Source organism: Centrocercus urophasianus, unplaced genomic scaffold (genome assembly GCF_019232065.1).
Source record: "Centrocercus urophasianus isolate 14NV4802_14NV808 unplaced genomic scaffold, USGS_Curo_1.0 seq_10, whole genome shotgun sequence".
In the NCBI taxonomy this organism is placed as follows: Eukaryota; Metazoa; Chordata; class Aves; order Galliformes; family Phasianidae; genus Centrocercus; species Centrocercus urophasianus.
In genome coordinates, this window is record NW_024884142.1 from 16,489,845 (window position 1) to 16,508,311 (window position 18,467).

The 18,467-nt window shown below is 42.0% G+C and overlaps 1 protein-coding gene across 2 annotated transcripts; it reads right to left on the bottom strand.

Annotated features, from left to right (window-relative positions):
- Window positions 1–1,665: 1,665 nt before the first annotated feature.
- Window positions 1,666–18,168, bottom strand: CILK1 (ciliogenesis associated kinase 1). Of its 2 annotated transcripts, none has more exons than XM_042824482.1 (14): window positions 18,093–18,168; window positions 14,807–14,977; window positions 12,884–12,938; window positions 11,827–11,948; window positions 10,094–10,173; window positions 8,742–8,874; window positions 8,128–8,299; window positions 7,487–7,654; window positions 6,521–6,817; window positions 5,282–5,472; window positions 4,476–4,627; window positions 2,989–3,117; window positions 2,403–2,516; window positions 1,666–2,014 (listed from the first exon to the last, which is right to left on the bottom strand). In XM_042824482.1, exons 2-14 carry the CDS (start codon window positions 14,905–14,907, stop codon window positions 1,860–1,862), a joined length of 1,869 nt encoding a protein of 622 aa, XP_042680416.1. In that variant the 5' UTR covers window positions 14,908–14,977; window positions 18,093–18,168; the 3' UTR covers window positions 1,666–1,859. The 2 variants fall into 2 exon arrangements, with proteins under 2 accessions (XP_042680416.1, XP_042680408.1); XM_042824474.1 differs by having other exon boundaries at window positions 14,807–15,056; window positions 18,093–18,162.
- Window positions 18,169–18,467: the final 299 nt, after the last annotated feature.

The following is an 18,467-nucleotide window of genomic DNA, read 5'->3' on the forward strand; positions in this document are numbered from 1 at the left end:
GAACTCGCTATAGATTCAGTCAGCAAAAGCCAACAGTGACCAGAGTCCCTCCTGATTCCCCACAGCACTGAGCCAGCAGTTTACTCTGGGGAGCAGTTTCCTGAGACCTGTGTGTTCTCATGGAAAGAGCTGAGAAGGCCAGGGCATGCTACCAGCCTCCAGCCCACAGCAGGTGCCCCCCATGGGGCAGGCCCACTGGCACATTTCTCTCCTTCCAAGCAGCCGGATGCCACCACACCTCTGATCCCTTCAGACCGGCTCTCACAAATTTCAGCCCGATCCATTGACAAAATGAGTTCAGATGAGGTTTCCCAAAAGCTGACCATTTGTGTACATTTCTGTGGGAAGATGCGTACATTTCAGCTTTGAAGATGCTCGTCCAAAATGCAGCTATGAAGGATGTCCTCCCACAGCACTGTAATTGTCTCAGCTACAGGACTAATCTTCTGTGGAAGGAGGTGAAGGAACAGCCAAATACTATGATCAAAATGAACCATTTGCTGATAGCTGAATGCCGGCGCTCCTTCCCAGTGCAGAAACAACCTGCCTTTGTCTAGAACCCTCTTGTTCCTTTTCTCCTTCAAACTGAATGGTTTTTAGCAGTCTGACATAAAGCCTCATTTTTACCCAGTAGAGTCGGGGGCCTAATTTACAGCAACTGACACACTCTTCACATCACAAGTGAAGACATAGAAATGAAGAAGAACTGAAGCTTGAACATATTCATTTGCTCCAAATTTCCATTTTTTTTCCCCTCAAAAGTCATTTGAAACAGTTACAAAGATTAAGTTAAATGCATAGATACTGTTTCCTTAAACTCTGCTGCAGGCATCTCACTAACACTTTTTCACTATGAAACCAGCTTTGTAATTCTCAATACTGCCTTAAATACGTATTTGGATCTTCTTTTCCCAACAACAGCAAAACCAGATCTCGGTGTTTCTCCTCATTAGTCATTAGGAAACATTTAAGCAAATTTAAGAGAGGTAGGTCCACATTCTATTTGATAGTGAACAACACCAAGAGGTAATTTTGAAGCATGACAAACGCAGTGTCAGAAAATAAATCTACTGATTATCCTTTATGAAACAAGATTACCCAGATTTGGTAAAAGCAAAAGAATGGGAGAGGAAAGCTGGACAGCGGTCCAACAAAAGCCTTGTAAAATTAAAGTAATAAATACAAAAAAGAAAAGCTTCCCACTGACTTGGGACTTCCAGCAGTCTCTCAGTGTCTGTAAAGGAGAGGTTGGACTGCTGCTCGCTCATTCCTTTGATGTACACAGCAAACGAGTACACAGCAGCAGCAGTGTGGCATCAAGACATGGCATCACTGAAATTAAACAATCTCACTTAGCACATAAGCTTTAGAAAACATCTAATGAATGCCCCTTCCTCGCTCTTCTCTTCCAACACAATATTGCACCGCTTTGCTTTATTTTTTCTTAAACTCATTTTTATAAAAATGTTGAATCCAAGAAAGAATTTAGAATTTAAAAAAGTTTGTTATAAAAATTTATCATATAAAAATGCCAAGATCCCTAAGCCATATATACAAAAGGTATCAGATTTATGAAAATAATTGGACCCAATTATATAACAAAATTTCATACAAAAAAAAAAAAAAAAAAAAAAAATTTTATAAAAAAAATTAAAAAAAAAAAAAAAAAAAAAAAGTACAAGATTGCATTGAAATTAACACAAATAAAAGTTAAAAAACAAAACCAAAGCAACCTTCAGAAAGGTCTCAACCGTAGAAGATCTGTTTCTTTTAAATTTACAAGTCTATAAAACATTAGAAAACTGTCACACGTCAGTCACCATGTGGGCAAGGAGATGCTGGGAGAGCATTTCTACGTGTCACCGGTGAGCTCCGTACTTTGCAGACCAGTCAACGCGGCCGTGCACTGGCTGCGCTGGGGGCGGGAGCGGCATTACCCCGGGGGGGCTTTTGGAAGGTGAGTTGAACGGTGGCCGTCCAAGATGGGGTCTTGCTGACTTCAGAGCAGCGTAATCTAAGGGGGAAAGAAAACTCCAAGAGGTTACGGTTGATTGAGGATTTGCTGATGTGACACAACGTGTGTGATCCAAACCTTAAAACCCTGTTATACAAGGAGCACTACACTTCAGATTGGCAAGTGTGAATCCTGTGCCAGCTCTCACATCAGACTCTAGGTTCCGTTGCAGTGTGCTTATTGGGTAACGGCTGTGGTTAAAACACGTAATTCATGAACTAAATAAAAATAACCCTCCAATACATGAAGCTCTGCAAGGCTATGAGCAGTAGTTCCAGTCGCTCAAATAATTACAGAGTCAAGCACCAATCTGTAACATAATGCTGCATATACACAGAATAACCAAAGCAACAGCAAGGGACCAAGATGGTGGTGGTACCACACTTACTTGACGATCGATCTGCAATTGGCGCTAACTGAACCCTCTGCCCAGCAGAGCCTACTTCCTTCTTCAGAAATGAAGGGATATAGCCACCAGTCAGAGCACTTGATGCTATGGGACCTGAAAGAAAAAGCAAGGGACATCTGTGGCCAATGCAATCCATCTCCTGCACAGGTTACAGAGGTGCAAAGTGACGGGCCGTATTTGAGATGAAAGCTGATCAGGGACTGATGGAAACAAGAACTTTGCCAAAGATACCAAAAGTGCACAGATCCTTTATATGCCTGCATTCATCCCAGTAGACTGTGGGAAATGATGGTAATAAGAAGGGGAAACCTAATGACTTCCTATGAAGCTACCAGAAAAAAAAAAAAAAAAAAAAAAAGTCAAAAAGCAGTAGAAGAGCCAAGAAGGAGCCTGGCTATCTATATGAAGGTTCTCATGTAGTTTAGCCATTTACATTCAGCCATTTAGCTCATGACCAGGCTTCACAAAAGGAACAGGCACAGTAGCATGTATCTTTGGAGATGGCAATGTACTAGAAATAGGTGACCCCAAAACACAGCTATGTGGAACTGTGGGACCACCTTACCTGAATTTATCCTGTTAATACTTCCTCCCAAAACTGAAGCTTTTCCAGGCAAACCAGAACTGGGCCAGGGATTAGATGGAACAGACTCCTTGCTTGAAGTGGAGACCATGCTATTTCTTGTGCTTACTCCTATTGCAAAAAAAGTAACAATTACCATGCTGAAAATCTCGTTTTACACAGATTTGCACACATTCCATCTGACGCACAACTGTGGAATAACTATTAAGTTCAGTGAACTCAACCAAAACCTTTTCACCCTACCATGCCTCTGGCTTACTTCCCATCCTCTCACACTCTATGAGAGGCCACAAGCCCTCCTCCTGAAATTATACTTGTGTAAAGAGTCCCACTAGTGTCAATGGCTGTTTATGCCAAGACAGGATCCTTAGCATCAAGGCCACAAATTCTGTGCTTCACACCAAACACAACATTATACAGCCTGACAAGATACCCTGGGACTGAGTAAAGGTAGACAATGTCTCTCAAAGTACTGCACTCTTCTCTGATTATCTACTGAAACCACTGAGTTTGCAAACACTCTGCAGTAGAATTCATACATCACGTATTATTTGTGTTTAATACACAGACTTTACTATGTAAGCAGGATATCCAACATGCAAGGATATGCTCAAGTTTACAGTAAAGCTAAAGCAGGCTTGGGATGAAGGGATTTTACTACCTCCTTTGATAACAAAACTTTTAGCTACCAAACTCTGTTTAAATGAGACAATCTGAAAGTGTCTGAAATGGTGAAGTCACACATCATCTTTTTTTTTTTTTCCTCAGGAAAAAAGGCCAAGTCTTACATCATGGGATCTTCTCAACTTCAGCAACTTTGGAGTATTCATCCTATAAGTTAAGGAGCCGCTGCTACTGCCTTTGTAAACAGAAATTACGAAACGGGACATTTTTATATTCGGTTCATTTTAATTATAGGCAGCCACACTCCCCAGTCCTGTACTTCACTCTAGTTCAGCGCTAGTCTCATTATAACTGGAGGTTGCTCTATTGGCATGCAGCTCCTCTACAGACGCAGGATTTGGATTCTATAAAATCCCAAGCTGTGGCAAAGCATATTCCATTATCAGCTAGCTCCTGTTGTTCATGGTATTACATACCCAGGCAAGTTCAGGGCACTATTTTTTCCAGTCTACAAGATCAGCCTTATTTTTCTAAGGGGAACAGGGAATAGCCTGGCACATTAGTAGACATTTTCTAATACACTTTGAAATATAAAAGAGCATCTGGCAGGAGGAAAAAATGCCAGCATCCTCTTCACATAAACAGAATTCATCTCAGTTGCTAGACTGCTAGAACGCAGTTAGCATTATAGCCACCTGCATAAGCAAGAAAGCTCCTCCTCTCCTTCCTTTAAGCAGCAGCCCCATCTCCACAAGCTCAAAGGATAAGGAATAATGCATTCGTGACTATTTCATACTGTTTCTGGAATCACAGGAGGAAAAAGAAACGAGTATTTTTTTACTAACCGGGTAGATACCTAGAATGTCTCAGGTAGTGCTGCTTTGCTGCAGAAACTTGCAGCGTTGGGGTGTCCTGCCGTGGGAAGATGGCATGGGATGGTGCACTGCTGCCAGAGCCAACTGCATCCAAAGGCTTCAGGTCCAAAATGCTTTCAAATCTATAACCCAAAAATTGCTACACTTAGTCCAAAACTTATAGCATATGTTTAACCACAGTTGGCTCTCTTCCATCTCATCTCCACGAATCATTTCCTCACTGTGCTCACTACAGCATAAACACACAGACAACAGGGAATGTTTTCAGCCTGAAGCTGTATGAGCACTCCTGAAAGTCTGACCCGCACTTGCAGCTCCCTTATAAATGGCTTCATCAGTTTTTGTATCTCAATTAGTTTTTCTCTTCTGCTTCTAATCCACAGAAAATACAGCTTAGAGTAATGCAAAACATGTGTGAAATACGTTGAAATGGTTCACATGGCAAACAGAAAGCATGTATCAGAAGATTAACCTGGAAATATTTACATTAGGCATTATTTTCAGCAGGGAAAAATGAGCAAGGAATTGCTTAGAGACGTGCACTGTCCATGAAAGAAGATGTAGTAATTGAAAAGTCAGCATTTAACAAGAAGCCATAACAAACTAACAGATAGGAAAACTGCATGTCCTTGACTGGCATGGATATATGTTTCTAGATCCATAGAAAGCATAAAGAGCAACACTATGGGCAAAAAAAGAAAAAAAATAAGAGAAAAAAAAGAAAAATGATGTGAAATGTAAGGAAATAAGTTCAAATATAACAAAACCCAACTTACCTACAAGTAGTTTCATCATTCTGCCTCTTTTTGTTTTTCAAGTCAACCCTTGTGATAGAAGAGCTGAAATCAAGGTCTTCCAAGTCATCCCACTCTTCAGAATTCTTCACTGGCCCAGCAAGATGTCCCCACCTTCGCCTAGCTTTTGGCTTAAGTTCACCATTTATGTTCTCAGTCCCAGTAGATGCTTTCTATTACAGTGATTGGAAAACAAGACAAAACAAAACCTCACACACTTACAACACAAACCAGGTGATAAGACCAAAGCATCTTTTTTCCTGCCTTAAAGGACAGGATTGGTTGCAGAGCTGTAGCAGAAATCTAGCTTTCATTAAGCTTGCTAAGAACACAATCTGTAGCCTGTAGACACCACTACTTCTCCATTTTATCCTACATCATAATATCTTACACTGACAGAAGAATATATTCCTTAGGTCTCATTTCCAATCCTACTTATCTTTTGCTATACAGCTTCAGAAAAAGTAGCTCACTCTTGATTTTTATTTCTTGATCCATCTTGGGAGTACCAAACCACAATTACATTCATGTTTTCACAAGCCCATACCTAGACATTTATAAAATATATTTTACTTGTGGCACTGTGCAGATAAAAAACTGTGTCACCTCAGCCACTTAACTGCATTCGTACAATTGAACTTTGTGCAAATCAGTCAATGGCCAGTACAGACAGCCTCAAGTAAAGACCAACTGCTTGCATTTACCCTTCTTTAGTCACCTAACTGGTCTTCTTAATCAAAAGAAATGGCAGGTTCTTATTCTGAAAGAAAAACCTTGTCTTCCATGGCAAGTACAGAAGCTCGAATGGACTAGCTGTCCTGGTCATGTAATCTGGAAGACTTAAATGGACTAAAGTAACAGCTCACCATCTGAATTCAATTCCATTCAGTTGGATACTTTTTTTTTCTATGGAATGAAACCCAGTGATATTCTGACTCCTGTAGATCATTTCAGTCACGTAAAATCATCCTTCAAACACCCTACTCCACAAAGGGGAACGTAACATGTCTTGAATTGAGACATCAACTTGCTTGTTTTACAGTAATCAAAATTAGATTTTGATTTCAACATACTAACCTCCAGTTTATGACAGGAAGTTATTGCTGCTGCTTTTTTCTCCCATTTCCTATACTTTTAGCACAGTATAAGAATCTTATGCAAGAGAACAAGAAAAAAACCAAACATCATTAAGGAGAATCTGTACGCTAGATGAACCTTTACCTGCTGAGGAACCTTATTGTGAATTGCAGGCAGAAGAACCTGGTTCGACTTGTCCTCCTGTAAATATTTACTGTGATCAGCCCCAGAGTTGTCTGTCTTACACGGATAGACCAAATGTTGAGAAGTGTGGCTTTGCTGAAATGGCCGTGAAGAAATGCGGGCATGGGATTTTGAAGGAGGTTGTGCTGGAGGGACAGGCTTAATATGCAGAGATGATTTATCATGGAGTTCCTTTGGTCTCGTCAGCTCCTGAAGGCCTAAAGCATGTCCAACCTGGAAGTATGGATATCGAAGTGCCTAAAACATAATGAAAACGTTAGGAGCCAATTTAGGAATCCACAGTTTCTAACTTACTCTTGCTCTATGGGACAGCACAAATTTTAGTGCTCTTTTTCGGGAATAGAAAACAGCAGATGCTCTTGTCTGAACACCAGGAAATACTTTACTGTGAGAGTGACTGAGCACTGGTACAGAGAAGTTATGGAGGAGTCTCCATTCTTGGAGACAACCCAAAGCTGTATGGACATGGTCTGTGCAACAGGCTCTGGGTGGCCCTGCTGAGCAGGAAGGTTGAAGCAGGCAGACCAAGAGGCTCCTGCCAACCTCAGCCACTCTGTGATTCTGCGACGCCCACCAACAGCAATGAAAGTACAGCATCACAGCCTTCAGCCACACATCCAGCCTTCACTCTATAACTCACTGTGGCTGGGTTATACTTCATTTAGGTGTACAGCTCTCACACATTTGATCATTGAGGACTTGCCTCATGCAGCTGATGCTGCATGCAACAGATTAATAACTTCCTGTTAATTACTCCTTTTTGTCTTGGAAACTGTTCTTGGCTTCTGCTCTTTTCCCTTCCAAGAACAGCATTCTTGAGCAACTGTTGAGTACCTGCCTATACACAGTGACTTGCAGTGAAAAGAAGAGTCATATGCAGAAATGAGAAAGAAAACAAAATCAAACCTGGCTGGCTGTTGGCCGCTTTTTGGGATCCCACTGCAGCATGTCTCTCATCAGTTGCACTGCCTCACTGCTAGCATTAGGTATGAGGGTTTTTAAGTTGTTAGGTACACACTGAGGCCAGCGAAAATTCATGGAGGATGAAAGCTGGTAGCCTTCAGGCCAGTCATTCTGGGAGAATGAAATTTCCAAACACAAAGAAAATTCAAGTGTAAAATATCACAGTGCCTAAAAGCACTAGCACATATTCTCCAATCAGTTACAGGCTGCAACCAGCCATTCTGTGGCCACCTAAACATTCTGAAGGTTTCACCAAACATTTTCACCTCAAAGCTCTAGTGGAAAGTAAGGGCTTTATGTTTGATCATGTCAAAGGCACAAATGTGAACAGGACATAGGAGTTATCCACGATTTTTTTATCCTCTTAAAGCATTGCTTGAAATGCAAGAAACGATGAAATTTCAATGTCAAGATGAATCACAAAGTCTAATGACTTTGTTTGCTATTCAGGAGTCTACTTCTCCTCCTCTACACATCAGTTTTTACAGTAAAACTACATCATGCTGATGCAGTAAGTGTAAAGTCAAGTAAAATTATTATGTATTGTAGATCATTACTGCAGAGTGGAATGTGACTGTACCTACCTTCTTTGGTGTCCCCAAAACTTGGCAAATTTTGAATATTGTATCAATTTCACTGGCACCTGGGAAGAGAGGCCTCAGTGTATAAACTTCTGCCATTATACAACCAACAGCCCAAATGTCTATAGGAGAGCTATAGCTGGTGGATCTCAGAAGGACTTCAGGAGCCCTGTACCTGAGAGAGAGGAAAAGAAAAAAATCACAACCATCAACACAATTCAAGAGCAGTCATATACAGAACCATTCAGCTTTTTGTTCTTTCCAGTTAACAGCAAAGATGACTTACAAGGTTCCTACCTTCCTTTATTTCCTAGAAAAAAAGAATTAAAAAAAACTACATAAGCCCTTTAAGTTCTCTTATATCTTCCTGACATGCAGCATTCCCACCACATCCCACCTGTGCCATCAGATCCCCCTCAGTTCCTGCTCTGGTGCTATCTGCCAACCGCCTTGCACCACCTGAAGCTTTTTGAATTATGCTCAGCTTAAATAAAAGTTTCATCAAGAGGATGAATCAAGAGCAGTATTATATTCTGCAGAAATGTTACACTGCTTATTTATGAGCTTCATTTTAAGACCTGCAGATTCCCACAACGTCAAGAAATACTTTTGCTTACCATCTAGTGGATACATAATCGGTGTAAGGAGGCCTGGATCGGATTTCTCGGGCTAAGCCAAAGTCTGCTATTTTTACAAGTTCTGGTCCCATGCAAAGGAGGTTTTCAGGTTTTAAGTCTCTGTGAAAGAATCCTAAAATTCAAATAAAATATTGACGTGCATTGCAGTGCCACACCCAGCTGTCACCTTTATTTTCCACCTACACTGTTTCACTTCTTACTGATGAAGCTTGAATAGCACCACACAGAACCGAATGTCTTCAATGCCCAAGAAAGGCAGCCAGCATAATGATTGTTCAACAGTTTATGAAGAACTAATCAACTACTCTGTAACAACTGTGAACAGTCAGGCAGGTAACTCCCCTTCAGGTGGCTCTTCCTTTAAAAAAATAACAAATACTATTTTAATGCTAGCTTTATTCTAATTATGATGGAAAGTGTGCAAGGAAGTGATTAAAACTTTTTACTTCAAAGCTTTTTTAAAAAATAGAAATTGAAATAGGAGCTGATTTTTGTATTTTGAAGCCTGTTTTTTTTCCTATCTAAGAACTTCTTAACAGTCTGCAAGCACTGATAACCTATCAGGCAGTGGATATCAGTATATTTTTTTCTTTTTATAGAGCTCTCTGCATTCAGAGAATAATAAACAGTAAGATATCCTTTATTCTCAATCTCAGGTGACCTCTAAATTTATCAGGACTGTGGCCATTAACATCAGACAAGTTACAGAAGGCTGCTAGCTGCCCACTACAGAATGTGGAAATCCATAGAAAAGAAACTAAGCAAACCTCCAAAATGCAACATCAGGCAGCTATAAAATACAGATACCTGCCCTCTATTTTCTGTAACACAAATTGCTAGTTTAGTGCCACTCATAGAATCATAGAATAGCTAAGATTGGAAAAGACCTCAAAGATCATCAAGTCCAACCACCACCCAACATACCACCCTAACTCTAACAACCCTCTGCTAAATCATGTTCCTGAGCACCACATCCAAATGGTTTTTAAACACATCCAGGGATGGTGACTCAACCACCTCCCTGGGGAGCCTATTCCAGTGCTGAACAACCCTTTCTGTAAAGTTTTTCCTGATATCCAACCCAAGTTGTACACAACTTAAGGCCATTTCCCCTCTTCCTGTCACCCGTCATCAGTGAGAAGAGACCAGCCCTGCTCTGCTGTAAGCACCTTTCAGGTATTTGACGAGAGCAGTAAGAGAACACTCTTCTGATGACTCCCTTATATGAAAGTTAGTAATGTATTTGTACTCACTGAAACAAACAAACAAAAACCTTACACAGAGGTTATCTCATTCTAACTCAAAGTATTTACAGCTAAAACATAGCTTACCATGCTTATGGATAAATGCAAGCCCTTGCAGGATCTGATACATAATATTCCTAACTGTAGCCTCAGGAAACAGTTTGTTTCTACAGGACAAAAAGGAAAAAAAAAAAAAAAAAGAGGAAAGAAATGTTAATTATTAAGTTTACATATTAACTTATGCTTCTTATGAACCAAAGAGAACAGCTAACAATAACAGTAAAACTCTTAGATACACTCTAAGCACTCTCTGGTAGTTCATTGCTCCATGAAAACTTGCATGGCACTTTTACAATCTGTACCAGCAAAAACAAGAGGCTCTTCTCATGATATTTAGCCTAGATCAGCCATAGCAGGCAGTTTAATGATAGACCCTTTCACCAACAGAAGGTTAAAATTAAGCAGCTCTGTATCAGCTGCCTCTGCACATCATTGTATGTACAGATGGTTTGGGAGGATGGGGAGGGGAAAAAAATTGGCCATAAGAGTGAAAGAAGATGGTCTGGGTTTTACTGAATTTCCTGAGCTCTAAAGAATGATCATCACATATTTTGGAAGTGACATCTGCTCCTACAGCCAACTTTTCAGCCTTTCTTACTTTTTCAAATTACAACAGAAAGAAAAATTCTCCACAGTCCCTTTACACAGAAATAGTAACTCAAAGATTTAAGAATATAAATCTGATCAATCAGATCTTTACACATGAGATATCTAACCAGTCTGAGAGCTGGCTAAACTGAAAAGAACATGGTGTCCTGCATGCTTTCATAGACATCTGCCTTTTTGGTTTTCATATGGAGGTAGACTATATTCAGCATTTCTATGAATTTCTGTGATGATGATAGAGATCACTGGTCTGTATCTTAGGCACTAGAACTATTTTCTCAAGCTTTGTTATTTCATGTAATTAAAGATCAGCACCTACATCTACGTGCACAATTTAGTGAAAGCTGTTCTATACCTATGCATGCACAGTAAGTATCTCTACTTTTAAAAAGGTATTTTATTAAGTACTTATGAAATATTCACAGAGATACACTATGATGATAATAAGCCCTCTCACTGGCTTATTCTGAAGTCATAGGACAAAAATGGCTTCTTCCGAATGATTCAATGCAGAAAGATATTTTATCCCCAGATTGTCCTCTGGAGGATCCTATCATGGTCTAAAAGGTAAAATTAACACCTTATCGAAGAGGTAGAAGATTCTGAGAAAACTGACAGACAAAACAGTCAATCTTCTGAATATGTCAGACAAAATTGCAAGGCAAAAAGAAAAAAAAGAAAAAAAAAGAAAATAAGAAAGAAGATTCCTAGAAGCAATCCACAATTAGACCTTTCACAGTTGCTATTTCAATCACTTCTTATTCACTTATTTGAGAAAGCCGAATTAGAAGCATAGGAAGTAGCTATCTCTAATACAAAATCATTGCCAGCTAGAGTATTTATCTAGAAATCAGAAGTTTAATGCCTCTTCAGTCTGAGAGACATTAAAAGTCTTCAGTTCCTAATTTTCAAAAGAGTATCCAATTTATCTACCAGGCTAATCTGAGAAGAGACACAGGAAACTCTCCTTAAACTGCCTGAGATATGCTCAAAGGGGAAAGCCATAGCTCCTGCTGTATCACAAAGACTTGAGCCCTAGTGATCTAAGCATAAGCAAATGATCCAAACTCCTCTGAAAAACAGCAGAGGCGTTAAAAGTAAGCTGAATGAGCACATTACACAAGTAATTAAGAGCAGGTGATGTTTTTACATACCTTTCTTTCATTAACTGATAAAGATTTTCCTTCATGTACTCAAACACAAAATAGAGATGATCATTTTCCCTGATGACTTCTTTCAGCTTTACTACATTGGCATGGTTTAGTTTCTTCAAAGACTGGAAGCAGAAAACACAAACAGTATTTTACTGGGTCTTACTCAAACAGAAACAAAAAGATGATTTCACTGATGCAGGAGACTTGGCTTCAAAACTTTAACATTTAAGTAATTAGACAGCTATGAGACCAAAGACCGAATTCTCAAATATTGCTACCTGAAGTGTATATACACATCAGCACAATGCGCAGCTGGTCCCCCATAAGCCAGCTGTTTGGCAGCACAGTAGGTACCAAAACAATGGTATTTTCTCTATATAGAGCTTCCCACTGGCAGAATTTGCATCACTTGCACTGATGACAGTCAGGTTAGACTCAGGACGAAGTAAAACCCTGGAAATCATTGTTGGTTCTTCATCCTCTCTTCTTTCTAGATTTTTTGTTGGACATTCATTCTTGCAGTAGCAACACTACTAGCTGTACTAGAAGAAAATGCATCATCCTGGAAGAACGACCTAGGTATGTTTGCAAGAGTTTGCAAAGCCTAGAAATTAAGGGAGACCTTAAAAACATACCCTTAACGCTTTGCTAGCATCAGAATTTCATGCTACAGGACCATCTCCAAACCAACTACCCAGACAAAAGCAGCTGCATATACAAAGGTTTCAGCTGAGTGAAGACCAGGTGTTGTCTAGCTCCACAAAACACACCAACCAATTCCAGGTTTCATGATAAGAAAGCTGTCTCCCACACTTACCACCCTCACTGGAAGCAAGGCTGCACAACAATATGCATTTTTTCTTAAAACTGCAGTACTTCCATAACATTACTGTCACCCCAGTCAAATGCAAAGAGGCAGGAAACAGAACTGTAGCAACAACATCCACAGCAATTTTGTGGGAGACTTTTTGCCAAAAGAGGTAGAAATAATTTGTTGTTACCCAAAGATGTGTGAGGGATCTTTTAATATAAGTCAGCCATTGAATGAAGCAAGTACCTTAACTTCACGAAGATTCATGCATTCCTCCCAGGAATAAAACTTTCTCTTCATTCTACAACAGTAGAGGGAAAAACAATTAATACATGGTCAACATCAGCTACAGTCTTAGACCTAGAAGTCTCATTACAGCTCAGGAATTCAAATCCACCATCTAAATACAAAGGTGTCATCTCCTTTGTCAAAAAAAACCTCTGGATTTTTAGGCAAAGTACATTCTAGTAGAATTTTAAAGCGATAGTATTGTATGGGATGCCCTATTTTGCACATGTATCCTTTTGCAGAGATGTAAGAGCCTTCAGCAAGTTGGAATATATAATTTTTCTTTCTAGTATACAATCTGATGGAGAAGAATATAATGGTAAAAAGAACAAGGGCAACAAGTCATGATTGAGTCAGACTAGTTTTGAAACAAATCTATTGAAAATCAAGTTAGATCATGGCATGGGCTGTCCAACTTCATCATATTCTATTTGTTCCTCTCCTCTACATTTTGATTTCTTTGTAATTTTACACATATAATTTCCCCTTATTTCCTTGTTTTTCAGTGCTCACTGCTCCCTTGCTAGTTTCCTCTACCATGCCAACTTCCTTTTCAGTTTTGCCTCTCCTTTCAAGCTCACAAGCAACTCTGCTTCAACAGGAGCAAGACACAAGACAGATCTTTTCTATCCTAATTCAGAATACAGCTGTGCAAAGTATTAATGTGTGAAGTATGGTCTTACATGTTCAAACATTCTGATAGTGAATCAGCTCTTTCACGTAACAGTACTTTCAGAAGCCCAGAATGAAAGCAATATGTGTACATACACACAGAACAGCACAGATTACACTTAGCTACATAACTGCCTTGAATCTGGATTTCAGAGGGAGTGAGGTACCCTTTGAAGATCTGAGTCTTTGTCAGAATTCACTAAGAATCTTTATAATAAGAATACTTCTTACTATTGCAGTGATTTTCCAGTTTGAAATCAGTTCTCAGAAGATTTTAAATATACTGACATGGTCTTCATTTCTTGAAGAATTTTATATTTTTGTTTGTGTAAGCAGTGTTCTTGCAATTAACATCTTGTCCTGCCAGGTACCAGTTCACAATTCTGCTCTTAATAATGGGTTGGCATTCAAATGTAAGAGCACAAACTACTGTTTTGTGGTATGTTCTGAAATATTTGAGTTTCTACCATGCTGTAAAATGAAAATCAAAAGTGTTTCTGGCAAGGTTTGGTGCAGGTAAAACATTCTCAGCACAGAGAATTTGCTGAAGCCATCCATTGACTATTCATACAAAACAACACTGTGCTGAAAGCTCTTTTGACAAGTACATCCCTGGGTCAAGGCTGGTATTTCAGGAAAGTGACTGCAGCACAATGCCTCTTACCACAACCAGGACAAATAAGTCTTTTACAAACTGAGGTCATAACCGAAGCAGCACAGAAAAAAATGAGAAAAATCAAGCAGATTTCTCCAAGACTATTAAGAAAAAACATAAGCTGAAACTACTGATAATTAATAGAATAAAAAGTTGATACATTAGATCTCATTTTTTTTTTCTTTACCACTGCAGTATTAACAAGATACTGGGAATTAGACCATGAAATGTATGTCCCATGCATGCAGCAGGGAAGAGAGTGCAGATTCCCAAAGCAGCATTGCAGAACAGTCTAAATAATACACATGCATCTGACAGCACGTAGTAGCTGAGCACTATTACAATATATCTATGTATTTCAGCCTTGTATTTTCTGCTCGAGCTGGGGAGGATATAAAGAACCTGTTTTGAGAGGAAGCATATGGAGCCCAGCTGCAAGTATGGATGTCACGTAGCATCTGGAGAGCTCGAGTCAGTGCACGACCAGGTGATGCAAATCACAGAACAGAAAAATTGGGATCATCCAGCATCAGCTAACAAAGGAAAATACTTACTTTTTAATGGCTATTAGCTCCCCAGATTCAATGCTTCTCCCTAGGAGGACAGAGCCGTAGGTCCCATCACCAAGCTGTCTGATGGTTGTGTACCTATTCATGATGAGGATACTTTAGCTGCAAGCGCATTTGAGTCCTTAGTGTTTCTTCTCCGACTGTAACCAGTTCTTTCTGTGGCAGCATAAATACAGAGCACTCAGGACAGTGTCAACAGTTGCAGGAATCATGTTTTCAAGACTTAGCCTTTGGTCTGAAAGCACAGAACATAATCCACTTGATTTCTGTACCCTTCCAAGATTGCTCACTTGCAGACCCCATTCTCTCCTCAAAGAAACAGCCCTTGGAAGCTATAATCAAATACCTGCTTCAGTTCCCCTGTCAGCTGAAGCAGACAGCTTTTATCTGGGTGTAACTGTTCCCCAAATCCATTTGCTCACTAAAGCTAAAGGCCCCTTCTGGAAAGCTTGTAGCCCTCCCCTGAGGGTACGTACTAGTAATGAAAACAGAAGATGAAGCCTCACAGCTTATGTTATAAAACATTATGCACGCATCAGAAAATGCCAAATGCATTTCAGTGCAGCACTCCTAAGAATGGATCTGTCTCTAGCAGTGGACACATCATCCATAAAGAAAGATAGTCTATATTCCCTTATTTAATCTAACTGCTACAAACGTTTCCTAATCTTTACAATACTTTAGAACAAGTGTGATCTATGTTGATTATTCATACATTTGGAATAAAACAAAATTCTTCTGCTATCACTGAGTCTGGTCCCTGCTTTCTTTTTTCTCCAGCTCTCAGAAGACAGCAACGTTCCTGCCGTGCGACTTCTGCCTTCTGAAGCCTGCATTCCAAAAGCTCACCTTATTTCTGAAGCCTGCATTCCAAAAGCTCACCTTATTTCACAAAGCCAAATGACTACTGTAAAAGGAATCCATTGTTTGAACTCTGTAACCATTATCAGTGCAGAACCACAACTTTGTATTTGCAGGATGTTGCTAAGATTCTTTGTTTTCAGTTATCTAAGCCTATCAGTCCCACTAATACAGGAACAAACAAACAAATTAGGAAATACAGCCACAACACACCTTTGGCCGATTTTACACATTTTTTATGAGAAAAGCAATCTGCTTCAACCTAGAGCATTTTCAAGAATGGCAATGAAACTTATGAAGGTTTCCAAAGGAAAGGTAAATGTGACACTGAGGGACATAGTTCAGTGAGCACAGTGGTGACGGGTTGATGGTTGAATTACACGATCATAGAGGTCTTTTCCAACCTTAATAATTCCATGATTCTGTGTTCCTGCCTTTGACACCAGGCAGTGTGTAGGGCAGGTGGGAGGAGCTGCCCCGCAGCAGGACCAGCTTCTCTCCACACACTGCTTTGGGGAACCATGACTGAGTAGATTTAGTTGGAGACCCAGTCCCACATTTTGTACTGCTCACCATGGAGCACAGAGTCTGGACAGCACTTTGGAATACCAGTTTCTTTTTGGCTAGTTTCCAGGCTGCACACCTGCTATGGTTTTATGATTTCTGTTATTAGTATTGCATACCATAGCATCATGAATTGCATAATTGGGAGTTACAGAGTTAATGCTACATTTCCATGCATAGTTGATATTTCTGGGTATCTGGTTCTCAGAAGAGAAGAACTACATCTCCCAGAAGACTTTGCTGTTCTGTTTTGGTTTTCTGTTTAGAGGGAAAGATAAAACTGCTCATGAGTCAGGAGAACGTCCCATTATTTTACTGCTTGTCTCTGCATGTGTGCACCCTAGCTGTATTGCCTTCAACACTAGAATAAGGCCTTCAGTTTTGGACACTCTCTCATTTTATTTATTAGCTTCAATTCCAGTTATATTGCATTATATTGTGTTATCTTGCATTCCACCTCTTACCAAATTATTTTTTTCCCTTAGTTTACTAAGCCTCTGGTTTTAGGTCTATCTCCCCACCCCCTCCCCCCTCCCTGGGGCATCGGTCCGTGGGTCCCCCCATCCCAATTAGTCACTGCACTGGCCAAAGTGGCCCAGAAAACTGCTGACAACACCAGCATAGTATAAATGTGTGTTCAGGCCACGTTCACTCAGCATCCACGTGAACAGCTTTGGTTACTCCAGCTGTCAGTAGCCCTGGTTCTCAGCCCTTATCCACACTGGGGATACTTCTTCAAGCCTCTGCCTTTCACAGCCACTGATTTTCATTGAGCCTGTAAGAAGCTCTCTTGGTACTCCAGCTCTGCTGCCAAACATAACCAAAACAACAAACAGACTGAAACACTGCTGATGTGTTAGGGGGAAGCATGGAATCATTAAGGTTGGATAAGACCCATAAGACCACTAGTCTAACCTCCAGCCCATTCCCACCATGCCCACTAACCATAGCCCTCAGTGCCACATCTACACAGTTCTTTAACGCCTCCAGGGACAGTGATCCCACCACCTCCCAGGCCGCCCAGTGCAGCATCTCGGCACACCACCCCCAGCCTGCTCCCCTCAAGGTACTCACACCCCACCACCATTCCTCCTCACTCAGAAAACCCAAACGTGGGGCGCACCCAAGGGTCACACTAGGTTGGTGCCATGTACCCCACAGCCCAGCGTTAAGCAAGCGTTAAACTCCCACAGGCATGCGTGACACTTACTGAAGCCAGCTGGAGCTGCGCGTACTTATTTAAAAGTGACTTCTGCTTTAAGACATCTCTCTGCCATCCCACAAGCACACACACACACACACCCAACGACGGGGCTTCGTTCCTGAATGAGGAGAGCACTATGCAGCCCACTGACAGGGCTTTGTTCCTGAATGAGGAGAGATGCGCCCAGGCAGAGCAGCCTGAACGCTCTAGCAAAAAACCATCACGAGATGGGTCGTACACGTCTCGCCGAGCACAGCACCTCCACACCTCGGCATGCCACGAGCCCGTGCCGCCTGCCCCCAGGCACGCCGCGTACCCGAGCATCTCGCCCCGCCGCCCCACAACACAAGGGCTGGCGCTGCGCCCAGCGGCCCCGGGGCGGCTCTCTCCTCCCAGCCCCGTCGGCCGAGGCCCGTCCCGCAGCGGCCGCCACGTCCCCGCCGGCTACAGCGGATCCGTCCCCGAGCAAAGCACGCAACTCCTCCGCTCCTAAAAGCACTCAGGGCTGCGAGTACGGATAAGGGCGAGGAGGCCACGCGTAAAGGCGCGCATACAACCCCAGCACCGACCGGTCTCACCCGTAACGGCCGCCTGATTGCAGCGCCCGGCCCGGGCCCATCCCCAGAACCGCGCGGTACTCACACATGGCAAGGCGACGGCTCCGCGCTCCGCGGGCACCGCCGCGCTCCAGGCCGGGCCGAGGCCCGTAGCCCCGCACGGCGGGCCGGAACTGGCGCCATCCAGCGGAGACGGAGCCTCCCTCGGGATGGCCGCCCGCGCGGCACTACAGCTCCCGGCAGCCCCCGCTCCTCCGCGCGGGCGGGTTGGTCGGAGCGGCGGCCCGCGTGGATCGCGCTTCCCAGCGGGCGGCGCGGTGCCGAGCCGGGGCGCTCCGGCGGGAGAGGCGCGGTGGGCGTGGTGCGTCCTGCGGGGTGGCTGGTCTCGGCCCGCGGTCGGCGCCTGGCAGCGGCCTGCGCGTCGTGCGGCGCTCCGGCCCCGCGGGTTTGTCCGTCCGCC